The 22,698-nt window shown below is 42.8% G+C and overlaps 1 protein-coding gene across 2 annotated transcripts in view; it reads left to right on the top strand.

The window, feature by feature from the left end:
• LOC115193653 (inactive phospholipase D5) overlaps window positions 1-22,698 on the top strand; it is a 64,175-nt gene that overhangs the window by 33,291 nt on the left and 8,186 nt on the right. For both annotated transcript variants that reach the window (XM_029752513.1, XM_029752514.1), the window contains exons 3-4: window positions 19,403-19,595; window positions 21,780-21,888. In XM_029752513.1, the coding sequence (XP_029608373.1) occupies window positions 19,403-19,595; window positions 21,780-21,888 (302 nt within the window). The remainder of the gene's footprint in view (window positions 1-19,402; window positions 19,596-21,779; window positions 21,889-22,698) is intronic.

The raw sequence follows: 22,698 nt of genomic DNA, 5'->3' as shown, positions 1-22,698 counted from the left end.
AGTGAGAAATGCTTAGTCTGAAGCAATTTTTTTACTTTCAAAAGCCAAGAAAAAAATATACTACAATGATATATTTAACTTTATAAGGACTGAATGCTATGGCTACAAAGCTTGCTAGGACAAAGAGCTACAACTTCAATTAGCACTGACGTGTGAAGCGAGATGTGTCGATGCCTCTGAGCCCAACAAATGGCCGGCTACCCCACCCAAATCCAGAGGCCTCGAAGCCCCCTCCTGATGTTCAGGACCATCCACTGGCATTTTCTACAACAAATCTGCCTCCAGAAATAAAAGCTTCTCCCAAGTGGGTGTGACACCTACTCCATTTGCCTGCTGCACTGCTGCTTGGATTCCACCTGGCGATCTGTTCAACGTCTGCCCTGGTTGTCTCCCCCTGTCTGCTACAGGTACACACCCCCCCCCCCCCCGATCATGTGACACTTAGATTGCACACAGGTGGACTTTATTAAACTAATTATGTGACTTCTGAAGGTAATTGGTTGCACCAGATTGTATTTAGGGGCTTCATAGCAAAGGGGTGAATATATATGCACACACCACTTTTCTGTTTTTTATTTTGTAGAATTTTTTGAAACATGCTATTTTTTAAATTTCACTTCACCAATTTGGACTATTTTGTGTATGTCCCTTACATGAAATCCACATAAAAATCAATTTAAATTACAGGTTGTAATGCAACAAAATAGGAAAAACACCAAGGGGGATGAATACTTTTGCAAGGCACTGTACATCTGAAGATGATGTCACTAGAGGATAATGATTATCCAATACGTTCTCATTATAACCAAGTGAGCAAGCACCCCACTGAGATAAGCAATCAGACAGAACACAATATAAACACCCTTCAGTATGGGACTAGATTAGTCTCTAATTATTATGTCATTACTATATAATACCATGGTAACATGAATTATAGCAACCACATTGGTTTCCTGCTTTCCTTTGATTGTTATGTTTGGGTGGATCAGTAACTGAATGCCTGGTCTTATCATAAGTTCAAGTTCCCCCATGGCAATATGATAAACATGATTTAGCTTGATAGAGCAAAAGAGAAGGACATTTGAAATTCTGAGCAACAATGTATAATTTGCTTTTGAATGTATTAATTCTAAATCCACATTTCCCCAGTTCAAAGTCGGCGTATCTTTCTATGGACACATGTGGTAGATCAAATGGTGCCACTTTTTTGAGGATCATAATTGGCGGAGTGAACATACTTTAGAGGTCTCACATCATCAGAGTTACATTAAAGATGACCTCGGACTCCGTCAGCCGTATCACAGTAAATGTACTGAGAGCACATAAGATCATTCAGTTGCACAGAGGAGCTAATACACTCTAGGGGTAACATTGATAATGAACATACCGTCTATATTAGTAACAAAGGGCAGTGTTAACCTACATAATATTGTCAACACAGTTTCAACTAGAATATTTTCTTTCATAAAATGTAAGTTGGCTTCATTAGGCTACTTTGGTTTATTGGTATATTCGGATCCCCATTAGCTTTTGCCGAAGCAGCAGCTATTCTTCCTGGGTCCACAAAACATGAGGAAAACAAGAGCAAAACTCACTGTTATTGATGTTGTCCTGCAGTATACGCACAATTCCTTTCTAAGGGTCCCAGAGGCTAGTAAACAGTGTTGGGGTGACATACTCTATATATATATTACCATTACAATCTCACAGGGTTGGCCAAGGTCCAAGTGCCCCTTTGATTTGGACAAGCCCTCCAGAAGTACTTTTTTATAAATGATTGATTTGGGGCCAAATCTAACTGTTTTCAGTAGATCACTGTACCACCAGCCAGGGCCTCCCCTGTAAATACTTTGTTCTCCCTTTTCCAATTATTATCCTTACAAATAAGGGTCATATTTTCACCATATGGAGCCATTTGGATCCAGCCCAAATATGCCAAGTTATCTGCAAAAAATGCTTATTTACTGGGTTCAGATCTTCCAAAGGTGGGGGAGTGGCAATCTTTACCAAGGATCACCTTCAGTGCTCGGTTGTCTCCACCAAGTCTGTCCCCAAACAATTTGATTTGCTGGTTTTAAGTATTAAACTTAGGTCTTTGCTGACTGCCTGGTGCTATTGTCCTTCATCAGCACCGGCTTGTACCCTACCTGCCCTAAGCTCTCTCCTGGCCCCTTACACTAAGTCTGAATTTGTCCTGTTAGGTGACCTAAACTGGGACATGCTTAAACCACCTGACCAAGTCCTAAAGCAATGGGACTCCCTAAATCTTTCTCAGATTATTACCAATCCCACAAGGTATGACTCCAAACACCCAGAAAAGGCCACTCTTCTTGATGTTATCCTCACACATAATCCTGATAGGTATCAGTCTGGTGTTTTCTGTAATGACCTTAGTGATCACTGTTTTACAGCCTGTGTTTGTAATGGCTGCTCAGTGAAACGACCTGACCTGATTTGTCATAGACACTTGCTAAAAAACTTGAATGAGCAAGCCTTCCTTCATGATCTGGCCTCTGTAGAATGGGACAGAATCTGCTTGATCCCCTCTGTCAAAGACGATTGGACCTTCTTTTTTGATATTTTCAGTGGTATTGTCAACAAACACGCCCCTATAAAGAAAATGAGAATTAAAAACAAGTTCAGCCCTTGGGTCGACCGTGATCTTGCAGAGTTACTCCACCTCAAGAATTGCTTTTGGCGAAGGCTCGACACACACATACTCAAGCTGACTGGCTATTGTTCAGGCAAATGAGAAATAAGTGCACTCAGGCTATCCGGAAGGCCAAAGTTAGTTACTTTAAGGAGCAGTTCTCTCTCTGTGGGTCTAACCCCAAGAAGTTCTGGAAAATGGTAAAAGACCTGGAGAATAAACCCTCCTCCTCACAGCTGCCCAAGTCCAATAACGTTGATGATGTGGTTGTTACTGACAGTCAGGATTCCTATTTGACTCAGCCATGCCTCCTTGCCCATCTAACATTTCCTCATTTTCCACCCCTTCTAATGCGACTATCCCCAATGCTTCTCTTTCTTTTTCCCCTTGCCCTGCTACACAGTTTCTCCTTGCAGGCAGTCACTGAGTCTGAGTTGCTAAAGGAGGTCCTGAAACTTGACTCCAAAAAAACATCTGAGTCAGATGGTTTAGACCCTTCTTTAAGGTTGCTGCCCCTATCATCGTCAAGCCTCTTTCCAACCTTTTTAACCTGTCTCTCCTTTCTGGGGAGGTTCCCATTGCTTGGAAGGAAGCCACGGTTTGTCCTTTAAACAAAGGGGGAGATCAAACTGATCCTAACTGTTATAGGCCTATTTCTGTTTTGCCCTGTTTATCAAAAGTGTTGGAAAAACTTGTCAATAATCAACTGACTACACTCTTTACTCCTCTGTAAACTGGTCATTTCTGTTTACTCGTCACAAGACCCACTGGTTGATGGTTATTTATAAAACCCTCTTAGGCATCATTCCTCCCTATGTGAGATATCTACTGCAGCCCTCATCCTCCACATACAACACCTGTTCAGCCAGTCACATCCTGTCCCGAAAGCACACACATCCCTGGGTCGCTCCTCTTTTCAGTTCAATCTCAATTTATGTCAATCTCTTCAAAGACTCAACCATGGACACTCTTACTGACAGTTGTGGCTGCTTTGCGTGATGTATTGTTGTTTCTAACTTCTTGCCCTTTGTGCTGTTGTCTATGCCCAATAATGTTTGTACCATGTCTTGTGCTGCTACCATGTTGTGTTTCTACCATGCTGTGTTGTCATGTGTTGCTGCCTTGCTATGTTGTTGTCTTAGGTCTCTATGTAGTGTTGTGTCTCTTGTCGTGATGTGTGTTTTCTCCTATATATTTATTTATTTATTTAAATCCCAGCCCCTGTCCCCACAGGAGGCCTTTTGCCTTTTGGTAGGCCGTCATTGTAAATAAGAATTTGTTATTAACTAACTTGCCTAGTTAAATAAAGGTTAAATAAAAAATGTAATAAATAAAAATGAATCTCGCTTCACCATCTGGCAGACAAATCTGGGTTAGGCGGATGTCAGGGGAACGCTACCTGCCCCAATGCATAGTGCCAAGTGTAAAGTTTGGTGGAGGAGGAATAATGGTCTGGGGCTGTTTTTCATGGTTTGGGCTATGTCCCTTAGTTCCAGTGAAGGGAAATCTTAACGCTACAGCACACAATGACATTCTAGTCTATTCTGTGCTTCCAACTTTGTGGCAATAGTTTGTGGAAGGCCCTTTCCTGTTTCAGCATGACATTACCCATGTGCACAAAGCGAGGTCAGAAATGGTTTGTCGAGATCGGTGTGGAAGAACTTGACTGGCCTGCACAGAGCTCTGACCTCAACCCCATCGAACACCTTTGGGATGAAATGGAACGCTAACTGTGAGCCAGGCCTAATCGCTCAACATCACTGCCCCACCTCACTAATTCTCTTGCGGCTTAATGGAAGCAAGTCCCAGCAGCAATGTTCCAACATCTAGTGTAAAGCTTTCCTAGGAGAGTGGAGTCTATTATTGCAGCAAAGGGGGGCAGCAAAGGGGGGACTAACTCCATATTAATGCCCATGATTTTGAAATGAGATGTTTGACGAACTGGTGTCCACATAGATGGCCTTCTGTTGGGCTGCATCGATGACAGCGCACATCTGAAAGCATTGTGTGAGGAATAACCTATTTTGAGCGATGGGTTTGTTTGAGGAAGAGAGAAATCCACTGTGCTCATTCAGAGTGGAACCTATCCCCTTTGCCTAGTCAGCTAAATTAGTGTGGTATAGAGAAAATGTATGACTTCGATCATGACATTAATGTTAATTATGGAATCATATTTCTCCAAATCTGGCATATATATATAAAAATTATGTGTCATAGGCCAAGACCTTTATGAGGCAGGGATCTTGTATTGCTTGTATTCAGGAAGTCTGCTTCAGGGGGCACATTAGATTAATTTAAACCTGGTTTAGGGCACATAGGCCTTGTAAACAGAATATTTCATCAAATTAATATCATGTGTGCAGGATAAACTTCTGTGCTGCGTCAGACGTTTTCCCAGATTAGGGCTGCAGCGTGCCAGAGAGGAGTTCATAATGATCGACATGGTGCTGCTTCCTTCCTTCTGACTTTGTAAGCTGTCAGCATTTGGAGCCACTGTTGACCAGTGCTACATGTCACTGCTGTTAACTTGGTCTATTTCAGGACCTATTGTATCTTGCCATGTCTGATCCCATTGGCTCCTGCTGTCTTAGCATTAATTGTCTGGGATTATGTATGTAATGCTGTTTTATAATGATTGGGGTTCTGTTCATGATGAAATGTTGCCATACCAGAGCTTAGTGAACATAATGTTCTGTGAGCAGGATGGGGGCTGATAGCATCTCTCTACAGCTCTTTCACTTCAAGAGTGCTGAAGTACTTTTTATACTTTTCAGACTAATAATTTGAGGGGTGCTTATATTTGTTATTTTACACACGAGTGTAATGGAACTTTGTTTCTTGCATATCCCAACTCCCCCGGAGACACCCTGAGGGAGTTGGTGTTACGTCCAGGGTCACCAATTGTACAGCGCCCCTGGAGCAATTAGGGTTAAGTGTCTTGCTTTTATTTATTTTACCCTTATTTTACCAGGTAAGTTGACTGAGAACACATTCTCATTTACAGCAACAACCTGGGGAATAGTTACAGGGGATGGGGGGGTGATGAATGAGCTAATTGGAAGCTGGGGATGATTAGGTAGCCATGATGATAGGAGGGCATATTGGGACTATAGCCAGGAGACTGGGGTTAATGCCCCTACTCTTACAATAAGTGCCATGGGATCTTTAGTGACCACAGACAGTCAGGACACCTGTTTATCGTCCCATCCGAAGACAGCACCCTACACAGGCTTCCTACACCACTTCCAGCAGTATCTGGTATCCCATTCAGAGACTGACCAGGACCAATCCTGCTTATCTTCAGAGGCAAGCCAGCAGTGGGATGCAGTGTGGTTTGCTTGCTCAAGGGCACAGCGGCAGATGTTTTACCTTGTAGACTCTGGTATACTGTTTGAGCTCCTATTTCCTGTCTCGCATGAGTAATGTCAAGTTGTCAACCTATACCCGATTGTCAAACTGCGCACACTGCAATACAAGGTGTATTAAGCTATTAGTGTCTAACATCAACTAATGCATTATCGCAAAGATATTCTACCTCACAACTTTAGGTTAATCCAAAGATTCCTGTAGCCAATTAGATGTGATCTTATTGTGCGTTGCTGTACTTGTCCAACAGCTGGTGTTGAATGTCTGTTGACGAGGTACATATTGATCCAAGGCTGTGTAGTGGCAGACTTGAAACTAAATAATGTAGTTTCCGGATGGTGATGGACCTAGAAAAGGGTTACTGGTCTCATTTACTGGTAGACCTTATTTTAATCAATCTATGGAATCCACTGCTCCTGATAATGCAGTAGGAGAATTAGACTGTTTATTTACTTCGTACAAGACTTTATACATGGAAGTCCCCATCAAATGTTTGTTTTAATGTCACCTAAACTGTATAATGAATCAAGGGGCATAAGAACAGTTTGTCAAACATGTATTTTTGGCCGTCAGTATTCACCCAGTGCCCTATAAAGGAATGATGACTGTTTACTATTTCTGGCAGACCTTCAGTCAGTAGCATCCAAGACACTCTACCTGGGTCATATTCTATACAGTAACCAAACAGGCTGTCACGTCCTGACCATAGAGAGCTCTTATTTTCTATGGTAGAGTAGGTCAGGGCGTGACTGGGGGTTTTTCTAGTTATTATTTTCTATGTGGGGTTCTAGTTTAGTTTTTCTATGTTTTGGTGATTTGTGTGATTCCCAATTAGAGGCAGCTGGTTATCGTTGGCTCTAATTGGGGATCATACTTAAGTAGCATTTTTCCACCTGTGGGTTATGGGATATTGTTATGTGTAGTTGCATTGTCGTCACGTTTTGTTTATTCTTTATTGTTTTTGTATTTTGTTAAGTTTCACTTTCTAATGAAGATGTGGAATGCTACTCACGCTGCGCCTTGGTCCGTTTCTACAAGCGAGCGTGACACAGGCTCAAAGTTCTGCCAGCATCTGGAGTTTGAATTAATGGATTGTCTAAGCCACTGACAGCAGTATGATAACTCAATGAAACTCCAGGGCTGAAACATAGAATTTATCCCTATATATATATATATATATATATATATATATATATACACAGTACCAGTCAAAAGTCTGGACACGCTTACTTACTCATTCAAGTCTTTCTTTTTTTTTATACTATTTTCTACATTGCAGAATAATAGTGTGAAGACATCAAAACTATGAAATAACACATATGGAATCATGTAGTAACCAAGAAAGTGTTAAACAAATCTTTGAGATTCTTCAAAGTAGCCACCTTTTGCCTTGATGACAGCTTTGCACACTATTGGCATTCTCTCAACCAGCTTCATGAGGTAGTCACCTGGAATGCATTTCAATTAACAGGTGTGCCTTGTTAAAAGTTAATTTGTGGAATTTCTTTCCTTCCTAATGCGTTTGACCCAGTCAGTTGTGTTGTGACAAGGTAGGGGTGGTATACAGAAGATAGCCCTCTTTGGTAAAAAAAATTCAGATAATGTCAAGAACTTTGAAAGTATCTTCAAGTACAGTTGCAAAAACCATCAAGCGCCATGATGAAATTGGCTCCTATGAGAACCGCCACAGCTAAGGAAGACCCAGAGATGGCTCTGCTGCAGAGGATAAGTTCATTAGAGTTACCAGCCTCAGAAATTGCAGTCGAAATAAATGCTTTAGTGTTCAAGTAACAGACACATCTCAACATCAACTGTTCAGAGGAGACTGCGTGAATCAGGCCTTCAAGGTCGAATTGCTGCAAAGAAACCACTAAAGGACACCAATAAGAAGAAGAGATTTGCTTGGGCCAGGAAACACAAGCAATGGACATTAGACCAGTGGAAATCTGTCCTTTTTGGTCTGATGAGTCCAAATGACATTTTTGCTTACAACCGCTGTGTCTTTGTGAAACGCAGAGTAGGTGAACGGATGATCTCTGCATGTGTAGTTTCCACTGTGAAGCATAGAGGAGGAGGTGTGGGGGTGCTTTGCTGTTGACACTTCAAGTGACACTTAACCAGCATGGCTACCACAGCATTCTGCAGCGACACGCCATTCCATCTGGTTTGGGCTTAGTGGGAATATCATTTGTTTTTCAACAGGACAATGACCCAACACATCTCCAGGCTGTGTAAGGGCTATTTGATCAAGAAGGAGAGTGATGGAGGGCTGCTTCAGATGACCTGGCCTCCGCAATCTCCCGACCTCAATCCAATTGAGATGGGTTGGGATGAGTTGGACCGCAGAGTGAAGGAAAAGCAGCCAACAAGTGCTCAACATATGTGAGAAGTCCTTCAAGACTGTTGGAAAAGCATTCCAGGTGAAGCTGGTTGAGTGAATGCCAAGAGTGTGCAAAGCTGTCATCAAGGCAAAGGGTGGCTACTTTGAAGAATCTCAAAGATTTGTTTAACACTTATATTTTAAAATACATTCTGATTTTTACACCTTTTTTGGTTACTACATGATTCCATATGTGTTATTTCATATTTTTGATGTCTTAAAGAAAAACCCTTGAATGAGTAGGTGTCCAAACTTTTGACTGGTACTGTATCTGTATTTGAGTATTCCCAGCAATTGTATTTTTTTATTTTACCTTTATTTTACCAGGCAAGTCAATTAAGAACAAATTTGGCCTGGCAAGCGGCATAAGGCCTCCTGTGGGGCAATGGGGGTGGGATTTAAAGTGTAAGACAAGACGGACAACAGCAATATATCTGACATTTGTAATGGCATTGCAATAATGCATAATAATATTTTTTTCATGACTTACGTCATCGTACTATATATGAATTTGCCTATTGGGATGTCCTAAAGAATACATGAAAACACTGTGATCAATTCCAGGCATATCTAGCTAGTCATCCATCATGGGTCTCATTCACATTCACAGAGCCTTGGCTGCTACTATCAAAATAGTTTCCACCATTTAACATGCCAGTCTGCTCCAGTGTGTCTGCCTGGACAGGCTTCCTGCCCGTTGGCAGAGCCGTTGGGTTTAACTGGACTTCTTCGTTAGCAGCTCTGTGCGTGTCATGGATGCACCACTGAAGGACATCAACAACACTGAAATCAGCCTTTCAGATAGGTGGGAGAGATTTAATTGTCATTCCCGGAGATTTAAAACTTTAGCTTTCACTTTGAAAATTACTGAAGTTTCCTCCACTTCGGTTTCAAGTAATACACACGGCTGCACATTGGGATTTCAAATGAGTGTGGCCTAATGTGCACGCAGTGTAAATAAATCTATGGACATCCTTAGTGCTGAAACAAATGCTCTCCTCACTTTACAGATACCTGCTTGCTGTTAGAGGCATACATAATCCCCATGCATTATTTATTGAGTGAAATGGGTTGTTTTTTTCTCATTAAGATGACATGTTCTTCTTCCCTGGTTTTCTCATTATGAGATGGTTAGTATCTATCTGTCCTATTTGGTGTGGTGCCACTTTTGTGTTTCTAATTCTAATGGTAAATAATGCATGGACTGACTGTTCATTTTATCAGTCTCTGAATCTTGCATGCTATTTCCAGGGTTTGCTTGTTTGTGTGTTATTGCATTTTGGCTATTCATGTTTTAGAGATTTAAAGCTTACAGAATAATCTACCATACTTTCTTGATCCTAACCTAAATCAATCCAAGTTCATTTCACAAACACATTTGTTTAACTACCATTCTCTTTGGGATATGTATTGTTTAACTACCATTCTCTTTGGGATATGTAGTGCTTTCCTTATGGAACATATGAACACCTTAGTGTCCTTTACCATATTCATTTTTCTCCAACGTCATGACCTGATTTCAAGTGGTTAGTCACACAGTCACTGATTCTGGTACGCCACCGGTTAGTTTGGTTTTGCAGCACGGACGGTATTTTGTCTGCTTGCTGACTCAACCGGGGCCAGGAACTGAATGTCTGCTCAACATCTCACTTGACTCACCCTATTACCGTTTTATGTGATTAACTGTGTTTTCCTCCAAATGTTTTTTAAATATTTTTTGGGGGGTTATCCCTTGTTTTCTCCCCAATTTCATGGTGTCCATTGTCCCCTCATTGCAACTCCCGTACGGACTCGGGAGAGGCGAAGGTCGAGATCCGTGCGTCCACCGAAACACGACCCCGCCAAGCCGCACTGATTCTTGACACAATGCCCGCTTAACCTGGAAGTCAGCCTCACCAATGTGTCGAAGGAAACACCATACACCTGGCGACCTTGTCAGCGTGCATACCCCCGGCCCGCCACAGGAGTCGCTAGAGTGCTGCAGTGCCTTAGACCGCTGCGCCACTCTGGAGGCGTTTTCCTCCAATATTGAACCATTTCCCAGCATGAAGAATCTGTGCTCGGTATTGGATTGGTATGAATCAATGATCTGGCAAGATAAAGCAGGAGCAATTTAGTTTTTTGTAATTTTTGTTGCATTTTTTATAGTTACAGATAAGACAGAACAGGTAGAGGGAAAAACATACACTGATCCCATACCAGATTAAACCCACCCCAACCCCCCCATGCTCTAACAGAACACACACTGATCCCCTACCAGATCAAACTCACCCCAACCCCCATGCTCTAACAGAACACACACTGATCCCCTACCAGATCAAACCCATCCCCCCATGCTCTAACAGAACACACACTGATCCCCTACCAGATCAAACCCACCCCAACCCCCCATGCTCTAACAGAACACACACTGATCCCCTACCAGATAAAACCCACCCCAACCCCCCATGCTCTAACAGAACACACACTGATCCCCTACCAGATCAAACCCATCCCAACCCCCCATGCTCTAACAGAACACACACTGATCCCCTACCAGATCAAACCCACCCCAACCCCCATGCTCTAACAGAACACACACTGATCCCCTACCAGATCAAACCCATCCCAACCCCCCATGCTCTAACAGAACACACACTGATCCCCTACCAGATCAAACCCATCCCAACCCCCCATGCTCTAACAGAACACACACTGATCCCCTACCAGATCAAACCTACCCCAATGCTCCAACAGAGCCCCACCCCAAAACCAGACCTAAAGCAGGTATTATATAGAATGAGTTATTTATTCATATATACTTCAACAGTTGAAGTATACTGTTAGGACATCTACTTTGTGCATGACACAAGTAATTTTTCCAACAATTGTTTACAGACAGATTATTTCACTTATCACAATTCCAGCGGGTCAGAAGTTTACATGCACAAAGTTGACTGTGCCTTTAAACAGCTTGGGAAAATTGCAGAAAATTATATCATGGCTTTAGAAGCTTATGATAGGCTAATTGACATCATTTGAGTCAATTGGAGGTGTACCTGTGGATGTATTTCAAGGCCTACCTTCAAACTCAATGCCTCTTTGCTTGACATCATGGGAAAATCAGCCAAGACCTCAGAAGAAAAATTGTAGACCTCCACAAATCTGTCTCATCTTTGGGAGCAATTTCCAAACGCCTGAAGGTGCCACGTTCATCTGTACAAACAATAGTACGCAAGTATAAACACCATGGGACCACACAGCCGTCATACCGCTCAGGAAGGAGACGCGTTCTGTCTCCTAGAGATGAACGTACTTCGGTGCGAAAAGTGCAAATCAATCCCAGAACAATAGCAAAGGACCTTGTGAAGATGCTGGAGGAAACGGGTACAAAAGTATCTGTATCCACAGTAAAACGAGTCCTATATCAATATAACCTGAAAGGCCGCTCAGCAAGGAAGAAGCCACTGCTCCAAAATCGCCATAAAAAAGCCAGACTACGGTTTGCAACTGCACATGCGGACAAAGATCGTACTTTTTGGAGAAATGTCCTCTGGTCTGATGAAACAAAAATAGAACTGTTTGGCCATAATGACCATCGTTATGTTTGGAGAAAAAAGGGGGAAGCTTGCAAGCTGAAGAACACCATCCCAACCGTGAAGCACGGAGGTGGCAGCATCATGTTGTGGGGGTGCTTTGCTGCAGGAGGGACTGGTGCACTACACAAAATAGATGGCATCATGAGGAAAATTATGTGGATATATTGAAGCAACATCAAGATATCAGACAGGAAGTTAAAGCTTGGTCACAAATGGGTCTTCCAAATGGACAATGACCCCAAGCATACTTCCGAAGTTGCTGCAAAATGGTTAAGGACAACAAAGTAAAGGTATTGGAGTGGCCATCTCAAAGCCCTGACCTCAATCCTATAGAAAATTTGTGGGCAGAACTGAAAAAGTGTGTGCGAGCAAGGAGGCCTGCAAACCTGACTCAGTTACACCAGCTCTGTCAGGAGGAATGGGCCAAAATTCACCCAACTTATTTTGGGAAGGTTGTGGACTGGCTACCTGAAACGTTTGACCCAAGTTAAACAATTTAAAGGCAATGCTACCAAATACTAATTGAGTGTATGCAAACTTCTGACCCACTGGGAATGTGATGAAAGAAATAAAAGCTGAAATAAACAATTCTCTCTACTATTATTCTGACATTTCACGTTCTTAAAATAAAGTGGTGATCCTAACTGACCTAAGACAGGGAATTTATACGAGGATTAAATGTCAGGAATTGTGAAAAACTGAGTTTAAATGTATTTGGCTAAGGTGTATGTAAACTTCCGACTTCATCTGTGTGTGTGTGATATATAAAAAGTTAACGAGTAAAAATAGTGATACACATTCCAATTTGGGTTTGTTTATGGAGTTGTGAAAGTAGCTGGGTCCATGTCTTCTACAAAGGATAGGAAAGGAGGCCAGATATTATAAAAATGTAATTGCAGATCCCCTAATGGAGTAGCACATTTTCTCTAGCTTGAGATATTGCATGACTTCCTTTATCCAATAGCTAAATGTAGGAAGAAACGCCTTCTTCAGAGCCATTCAGGTTTGAGTAAAGCATGCAGTGTGTCTAAAGCACTCAGGCTGACACACTAAATCCAATATGTTTACCTTATTTTCAGCACTCCTGCTGGGCTAGAATGGGGTTTGAAACATTAAGGAGAGCAAAGAACTATTCTCTGTCACACAAATGACATGGCAACCTGGACTGAATTTGCAATGTACAGAAAAGTACTGCGTGGTGTGTCTATGAAATTGAAATAGAACACATTCTTGGCAGATGTAGCACATTTTTTTGGAAGATTTAATTCAATTAGCTATGATCAATTAGCTTTGATGATGTCCTTATGGCCCAGCACACAGTGTGATGTACATCTGTGTTCGTTAGGTCGGATCTGTGTTTGTTGTCAGGTTGCTATGACAGCCTAAGTCACTGATATATGTTTCACTTAGACCTGGATACATTAATGGAGAGACACTAGAGACGGGTACATCATGTGTTTCTAAAATGTATTTCAAGTTTTAATGTCATGTGCACAGTGAAATGCCTTTCTTGCAAGCTCCAAACCCCCAAATGCAGTCATCAATATCAATGTAGCACTAAAAATATCCTACGGTAGAACAAAAACGCACAACAAATAAGAACATGAGAAAGTAAGAAGCTATGTACTGTACAGGGTCAGTTCCAATACCATATTAACAATGTGCAGGGATACTGGAGTGATAGAGGTAGATATGTATAAGGCTATGGTGGCTTTGCAGCAGGATATATGATGCGTAAATGATTGTATGTGCGCGCGCATGTGTGTGTTTTGGAGTCCTGTGAGTGTGCATACAGAGGGTACAGAAATAAAACACGTCAACTCAGATAGTCCGTGTAGGCATTTTGTTAGCTATTTACCAGTCTTATGGCTTGGGGATAGAAGCTGTTCAGGAGCCTATTGGTGTCAGACTTTTTTTAAATCCCTTGATTTATTTTCCTTTTTTGAATCCCTTTTTCTCCCCCAATTCGTAGTTACAGTCCTGTCCCATCGCTGCAACTCCCGTACGGAGAGGAGAGGCAAAGGTCGAGAGCCGTGCGTCCTCCGAAACACAACCCAGCCAAGCCGCACTGCTTCTTGAAACAACACCCGCTTAACCCGGAAGCCAGCCGCACCAATGTGTCAGAGGAAACACCGTACACCTGGCAACCGTGTCAGTGTGCATTGCGCCCGGCCATCCACAGGAGTTGCTAGTGCGCGATGGGACAGGAACATTCCTGCCGGCCAAACCCTCCTCCAAACCCAGACAACGCTGGGCCAATTGTGTGCCGTACCATGGGTCGCCTGATCGCGGCTTGCTGCGACAGAGCCTGGACTCGAACCAGGATCTCTAGTTGCACAGATAGCACTGCGATGCAGTGCCTTAGACCACTACTCCACTCGGGAAGCCCCGTTGGTGTCAGACTTCCCATGCGGAAGCAGAGAGAACAGTCTATGGCTTGGGTGGCTGGAGTCTTTAATGATTTTCCGGGCCTTCCTTTCACACCGCCTGATTGTAGAGGTCCTGGATGGCAGGGAGCTCGACCCTAGTGATGTACTGGGCTGTCCGCACCACCCTCTGTAGTGCCATGCGATCGAGACCGGTGCTGTTGCCATACTAAGCAGTGATACAGCCAGTCAAGATGCTCTCAATGGTGCAGCTGTAGAACTTTGAGGATTTGAGGGTCCATGCCAAACCTTTTCAACCTCCTGAGGGGGAAGAGGCACTGTCGCGCCTTCTTCACAACTGTGCATGTGTGAGTGGACCATTTTTATTCCTTAGTCATTTGGACACTGAGGAACTCAATCTGCTCCACTGCAGCCACGTTGATGTGGATGCAGGGGGGGGGGGGGGGGGGTGCTTGCTCCCCCCAGATCCACGATCAGCTCCTTGGTCTTACTGATGTTGAGGGAGAAGTTGTCCCGGCACACTGCCAGGTCACTGACCCCCTCCCTGTAGGCTGTGTCATTGTAGGATGTGTCATCGTCGCCGGTGATCAGGCCTACCACCCTCGTGTCGTCAGCAAACTTGATAGTGTTGGAGTTGTGCATGGCCACACAGTTGTAGATGAACAGGGAGTACTGGAGGGGACTAAGCATGCACCCCTTTGGGGCCCCCATGTTGCGGGTCATCGTGGTGGAGGGGATGTTGCCTACCCTCACCACCTGGGGTTGGCCCGTCAGGAAGTCCAGGATCCAGTTGCAGAGGGAGGTGTTCAGTCCCAGGGTCCTAAGCTTGGTGAAGAGCTTGGAGGGGACAATGGTATTGAACGCTGAGCTGTAGTCAATGAACAGCATTCTCACATACAGTTGAAGTTGGAAGTTTACATTAACTGAGTTTAAATGTATTTGGCTAAGGTGTTTCACAATTCCTGACATTTAACCCAAGTTAAAATTCCCTGTCTTAGGTCAGTTAGGATCACCACTTTATTTTAAGAATGTGACATTTCTGAATAATAGTAGAGATAATTATTTATTTCAACTTTTATTTCTTTCATCACATTCCCAGTGGGTCAGAAGTTTGCATACACTCAATTAGTATTTGTTAGCATTGCCTTTAAATTGTTTAACTTGGGTCAAACGTTTCAGGTAGCCTTCCACAAGCTTCCCACAATAAGTTGGGTGAATTTTGGCCCATTTCTCCTGACAGTGCTGGTGTAACTGAGTTAGGTTTGCAGGCCTCCTTGCTCGTACACGCTTTTTCAGTTCCGCCCACAAATTTTCTATAGGATTGAGGTCAGGGCTTTGTGATGGCCACTCCAATACCTTTACTTTGTTGTCCTTAAGCCATTTTGCCACAACTTTGGAAGTATGCTTGGGGTCATTGTCCATTTGGAAGACCCATTTGCGACCAAGCTTTAACTTCCTGTCTGATATCCTGATGTTGCTTCAATATATCCACATCATTTTCCTCATGATGCCATCTATTTGGTGAAGTGCACCAGTCCCTCCTGCAGCAAAGCACTCCCACAACATGATGCTGCCACCCCCGTGCTTCACAGTTGGGATGGTGTTCTTCAGCTTGCAATCCTCTCCCTTCTTCCACCAAACATAACGATGGTCATTATGGCCAAACAGTTCTACTTTTGTTTCATCAGACCAGAGGACATTTCTCCAAAAAGTACGATCTTTGTCCCCATGTGCAATTGCAAACCATAGTCTGGCTTTTTTTAATGGCGGTTTTGGAGCAGTGGCTTCTTCCTTGCTGAGCGGCCTTTCAGCTCATGTCGATATAGGACTCCGTTTTACTGTGGATATAGATACTTTTGCACCTGTTTCCTCCAGCATCTTCACAAGGTCCTTTGCTGTTGTTCTGGGATTGATTTGCCATTTTCGCATCGAAGTACGTTCATCTCTAGGAGACAGAATGCGTCTCCTTCCGGAGCAGTATGACGGCTGTGTGTTCCCATGGTGTTTATACTTGCGTACTATTGTTTGTACAGATGAACGTGGTATCTTCAGGTGTTTGGAAATTGCTCCCAAATATGAACCAAACTTGTGGAGGTCTACAATTTTTCTTCTGAGGTCTTGGCTGATTTCTTTAGATTTTCCAATGATGTCAAGCAAAGAGGCACTGAGTTTGAAGGTAGGCCTTGAAATACATCCACAGGTACACCTCTAATTGACTCAAACGATGTCAATTAGCCTATCAGAAGCTTCTAAAGCCATGACAATTTTCTGGAATATTCCAAGCTGTTTAAAGGCACAGTCAACTTAGTGTATGTAAACTTCTGTCCCACTGGAATTATGATAGAGTGAATTGTAAAAGAAATAATCTGTCTGTAAAGAAATGTTGGAAAAATTACTTGTGTCATGCACAAAGTAGATGTCCTAACCGACTTGCCAAAACTATAGTTTGTTAACCAGAAATTTGTGGAGTGGTTGAAAAACACGTTTTTTAACCTGTTGAGGACAGATGTTCCGCTAGCGGAACCCCATTCCGCCTGCGGAACCCCTAGCCAACAGCCAATGGCATCGCACGGCGCGAAATACAAAACCAACTAAAATACCACAATTCAATTTTCTCAAACAATCAACTATTTTATACCATTTTAAAGATAAGACTCTCGTTAATCTAACCACATTGTCCGATTTCAAAAAGGCTTTACAGCGAAAGCAAAACATTAGATTATGTTAGGAGAGTACCCAGCCAAAAATAATCACACAGCCATTTTCAAAGCAAGCATATATGTCACAAAAACCCTAACCACAGCTAAATGCAGCACTAACCTTTGATCTTCATCAGATGACACTCCTAGGACATTATGTTATACAATACATGCATGTTTTGTTCAATCAAGTTCATATTTATATCAAAAAATAGCTTTTTACATTAGCATGTGATGTTCAGAACTAGCATACCCATCGAAAACTTCCGGTGAATTTACTAAATTACTCATGATAAACGTTGACAAAATACATAACAATTATTTTAAGAATTATAGATACAGAACTCCTTTATGCAATCGCTATGTCCGATTTTAAAATAGCTTTTCGGCGAAAGCACATTTTGCAATATTCTGAGTACATAGCTCGGCCATCAAGGCTAGCTATTCAGACCCGCCAACGTCGGGCAGCCTAAACTTAGAATTACTATTAGAAAAATTGGATTACCTTTGCTGTTCTTCGTCAGAATGCACTCCAAGGACTTTTACTTCAACAACAACATGTTGTTTTGGTTCCAAATAATCCATAGTTATATCCAAATACCTCCGTTTTGTTCGTGCGTTCAGGTCACTATCCAAAGGGTAACGCGTGAGCGCATTTCGTGACAAAGAAATTCAAAATATTCCATTACCGTACTTCAAAGCATGTCAAACGCTGTTTAAAATCAATTTTTATGCTATTTTTCTCGTAAAATAGCGATAATATTCCAACCGAGCAACGTTGTATTCATTCAAAGAGAGAAAGAAAAAAATGGCGAGTTCTCGTGACTGCGCATCTCCAGTCTCACTGTCCCCAGGCTGACCACTTACAAACTCTGCTGCTATACTTTGCCCAGAGACAGCAGACACCACATTCCACTTTCTGGCGGCTTTAGCGAGCCAATGGAAGCCTTAGAAAGTGTCACGTAACAGCTCAGATGCTGTAATTTTGATAGAGATGCAACAGAAGGACAACAAATTGTCAGACAGGGCACTTCCTGCATGGAATCTTCTCAGGTTTTGGCCTGCCATTTGAGTTCTGTTATACTCACAGACACCATTCAAACAGTTTTAGAAACTGTAGAGTGTTTTCTATCCAAATCTACTAATTATATGCATATTCTAGTTTCTGGGCAGGAGTAGTAACCAGTCTAAATCGGGTACGTTTTTTATCCGGCCGTGAAAATACTGCCCCCTATCCCAAAGAAGTTTTAATGACTCCAACCTAAGTGTATGTAAACTTCCGACTTCAACTGTAGGTATTCCTCTTATACAGTATAGGTGGGTGAGGGCAGTGTGGAGTACAATTGAGATTGCGTTGTCTATGGATCTGTTGGGGCGGTATGCAAATTGGGTGGGTCTGAGGTGTCTGGGATGATGGCGTTGATATGTGCCGTAACCAGCCTTTCAAAGGAGAGGTTGAAAATGACATTGAATATACGTGCCAGATGATCTGCGCATGCTCTGAGAATGCGCCCTGGAATACTGTCCGGCCTTGCGAGTGTTTAAACCTGATCTAAAGACCTTACTCATGTTGACCTCGGAGAGCGAGGCAAAGTAGAGATTTCCTGCTGCAGTGCCAATTTTGTGGGGAAAAGAAAAAAACTACAACTTGAGTTCAAATTCTTTTAAATACTTTAACTGTGTGTAATTGAGCCTGCCTGATGCAGTGGAACCAATGGAATAATCCCCAAAAATGCAAACCCTGACCATCCAAGCAGACTCAATCTATTACTCGAAGTATTTCAAAGAAAACAAGTACTATTTGAACCCAGGCTTGATGACTGACTATTGGTGTTGAGACTTTACTGGCTGGGTTTAGAAGCCTTTTAAACTTGTAATCTTTCATTTCCATTACATTTATGATACTATAATTCACTCTACTTGAAAGCAGCCGGATGCATAGATAATGATGCCCTGGAAAATGTGCTACAGTTCCATTAGAGTTCTGCCACGGTGCTCCTGTTAGAAGGCAGTCCAGCCACTTTTCTATTCATCCCTACAACCGATCTCGGGTGATAATAATGTCTAGATGGAAAATTTCTCAAATATAGTGTAGGAGGTAATCATAGGTGAATGTCAATGCATATGACCTCGTTTTACAACATCCCAAGGCAGCTGCACAAGTTACGGATGATTCTGTGGCTAATGCAGACTTAATTGTCTCTGTGCTGTAAATTACTCTATTAAAATATCACTTCTTTAATTAAACTTCTCTGGCTTCCAGGTCTTTTCAATTACAAGGCTGAAAAACAGCCATTTGTCATCATTAAATTAGAATGTTTTTCACTCATTTTCAATCTCAGGGTAGTGCTCGTGGAGAATATTCCAGAAGATGTCACCTTCTCTGAGAATGGTACGTCCCACCTCCCGCTCTCTGCTGGGCTGCACAGCCTGTTGGACCTGGCAGTGGCTGGTCACTCTGTGGAGATTGTGTCACCTCAATGGAACCTGAACTCCTCCGACTATGAATCCAGATTCCTACAATCTTCCAGGCAGGTAAGCACAACAACCAAAACAGGTAGCGCCCCCAGGCCAAATAAGCTATTACTGTTTATCACACCTAGCCATAACGCTTACTTTACGTGGCAGTTTTACTAATGGCCTTTTTCTTGTCAACAAAACCAATTTTATTGTATAAGATGCTCATTACTGTTCTTCCACCAAGAATATAAATAGTTCAAGTTTTATTGTAAAAGCACAGTGAAATGCTTAACTGCGAGCTCTACCCAACAGTACACTTATCAATAAAATAGTCTAAATAATATATTTTTTAAAGTATATAATAAAGAAAACAAGAAATAAGAGACAGCTATATCCAGGGAGTATGTATACATATCTTGTTCACCTTATTCCAGCTGCTGTGACTTCTTGTTGCTTCAAATATCAGCCTTAAGTCCAGTCTTATCCATCTCTCACACATTGTCTTTATAGACTTATGCAGACTGGGTATGGCCACTTTCTGCCAGAATGTGCCATTAGTAGGTTGCAGCCAAAGCCAAGCCCATCTGACGGCCATTAGCACTAAAACACTCCTACTTACACCGAGGGGTTTGGCTATAATGGCTATACCCACTGCTGTTTAGATCATTAGACCTAATGGCAGCCCTTGGCAGTTTAACTGGAGAGAAATTGCAATTGGGATCCCTCTGGGCTACACAATTATAATTGCTGGAGCCTGGCCCAGTGTTAAAAATTACATTAAAATAAAATGCATTTTTTGTTTTTGGTAATAAAAAAAATTACTAAAATCACAATTCAGCAACAACAACAAAAAATATTTAGGAAATCTGTTCCCAAGTATTCCCACAAAATAAAAGTAGATACAAAAGTATGTGGACACCCCTTCAAATGAGTGGATTTGGCTATTTCAGCCACACCCATTGCTGACAGGTGTTTAAAATCAAGCACTCAGCCATGCAATCGCCATAGACAAACATTGGCAGTAGAATGGCCTTACTCAAGAGCTCAGTGACTTTCAACATGACAAGTCAGTTTGTCACATTTCTGCCCTGCTAGAGCTGTCCCGGTCGACTGTGAAGTGGAAATGTCTAGGAGCAACAACGGCTCAGTCGTGAAATGGTAGGCCACACGAGCTCACAGAACGGGACTGCCTAGTGCTGAAGTGTGTAGCGCGTAAAAAACGTCTGTCCTCGGTTGCAACACTCACTATCGAGTTCCAAACCTCTTCTGGAAGCAACAACCGTACAATAACTGTTCGTCGGGAGCTTCATGAAATGGGATTCCATAACCGAGCAGCCACATACTAGTCTAAGATCACCATGCGCAATGGCAAGCCTCGGCTGGAGTGGCGTAAAGCTCGCCGCCATTGGACTCTGGAGCAGTGGAAACGTGTTCTCTGTAGTGATGAATCACGCTTCACCATCTGGCAGTCCGACAGGACGCGTTTCCACTGATGCCAGGAGAACGCTACCTGCCCCAAAACATAGTGCCAAGTTTGGTGGAGGAGGAATAATGGTCTGGGGCTGTTGTTCAGGCTAGGCCCCTTAGTTCCAGTGAAGTGAAATCTTAACGCTACAGCATACAATGACATTCTAGACGATTCTGTGCTTCCAACTTTGGCAATAGTTTTGCGAAGGCCCTTTCCTGTTTCAGCATGAAAATGCCCCCGTGCACAAAGCGAGGTCCATACAGAAATGGTTTGTCGAGATCGGTGTGGAAGAACTTGACTGGCCTGCACAGAGCCCTGACCCCATCGAACACCTTTGGGATGAATTGGAACGCCGACTGCGAGCCAGGCCTAATTGCCCAACATCAGTGCTCGACCTCACTAATGCTCTTGTGCTTAAAAGGAAGCAAGTCCCTGCAGCAATGTTCCAACATCTAGTGGAAAGCCATCCCAGAAGAGTTGAGGCTGTTATAGCAGTAAAGGGGAGACCAACTCCATATTAATGCCCATGATTTTGGAATGAGATATTTGACAGGTAGTGTATGATTGGTCAGGTAGTGTATGATTGTGTCTCAATGTAATCTAGGTATGAAATGATTGTTAGTTTCAAATGCAATATATTTATGGTCTTACTTGTGGTCATTTTGCAGTGTACAAATTATTATAATTACGTTTCGGGCCCGACCACCCGCTTTGACAAATCAGCCCGCGGCTGAATCTAGTTGCCTACCCCTGACCTATTGTGATCCAATTGATTGTGTTCTTGGTTACAGGGTCAGGCTTTGCTGCAAAGACTGCAGGGGCTGAAGAAGAAGGGAATCAATTTGAAGATAGCCAGTGGAAGGATCAACTCTTCAGAGCTGAAGAGCCTGTCTCGTCACAGTGAGTCATGTTGTCAACCACAAGACCAGAGCTACAGCGACATTTACATTCCGTATACAGTATATTGCCATTTTATAGAAAATACTGGGTAGTGAACGATGTGTCAGGGAAGTGACTTAAAAGGCAAACACCCTTACGCAATGCACCAATAGGGTTAACCCCATTGCTGTGATGCCTGTTGACAGGATGCGTAGGGTGCTTGCATTTCACGCCAGTGACCCGGGTTTGCTTCCCTCCGTCGCCATTCGCTACAATGGTGTCAGAAGTGGGATGGAACTGTGAGGAACGCACGGCCCGGACGTGTCAGGGGTCTGAGTAGTCAAAGCACAGGAACTTGCCTTCCCGTTCCCACAAGAGACCCAGGTTCGCTTCCCTGCCCCACCGTTCACTACAGTATCTACAAAATGATCGACACTTTTATCTCAATGAGGGATATTACATCATGACTAATCTTACATGCAATATTAACATACAGTGCTGTGAAAAAGTATTTGCCCCATTTTCTAATTCTCTCTACTTTTGGATATTTTGATACTAAATATTATCAGTTCTTGGGATGGCCTGATCAAAGTCAAGACCTAATCCCAATTGAGATGTTGTGGCAGGACTTAAAATGAGCAGCCCACAAATGTCGCTGAGTTTAAGCAGTTCTGCATGCAAGAGTGGACCAGAATTCCTCCACAGCGATGTTAGAGACTGATCAACAACTACAGGAAGCATTTGGTTGCAGTCATTGCAGATAAAGTTGGCACAACCAGTTGAGTGTAAGGGAGCAATTACTTTTTCACGCAGCGGAATTCGGTGTTGCAT

Source organism: Salmo trutta, chromosome 5 (assembly GCF_901001165.1).
Source record: "Salmo trutta chromosome 5, fSalTru1.1, whole genome shotgun sequence".
In the NCBI taxonomy this organism is placed as follows: domain Eukaryota; kingdom Metazoa; phylum Chordata; class Actinopteri; order Salmoniformes; family Salmonidae; genus Salmo; species Salmo trutta.
This window is presented reverse-complemented; position numbering and strand designations above follow the sequence as displayed.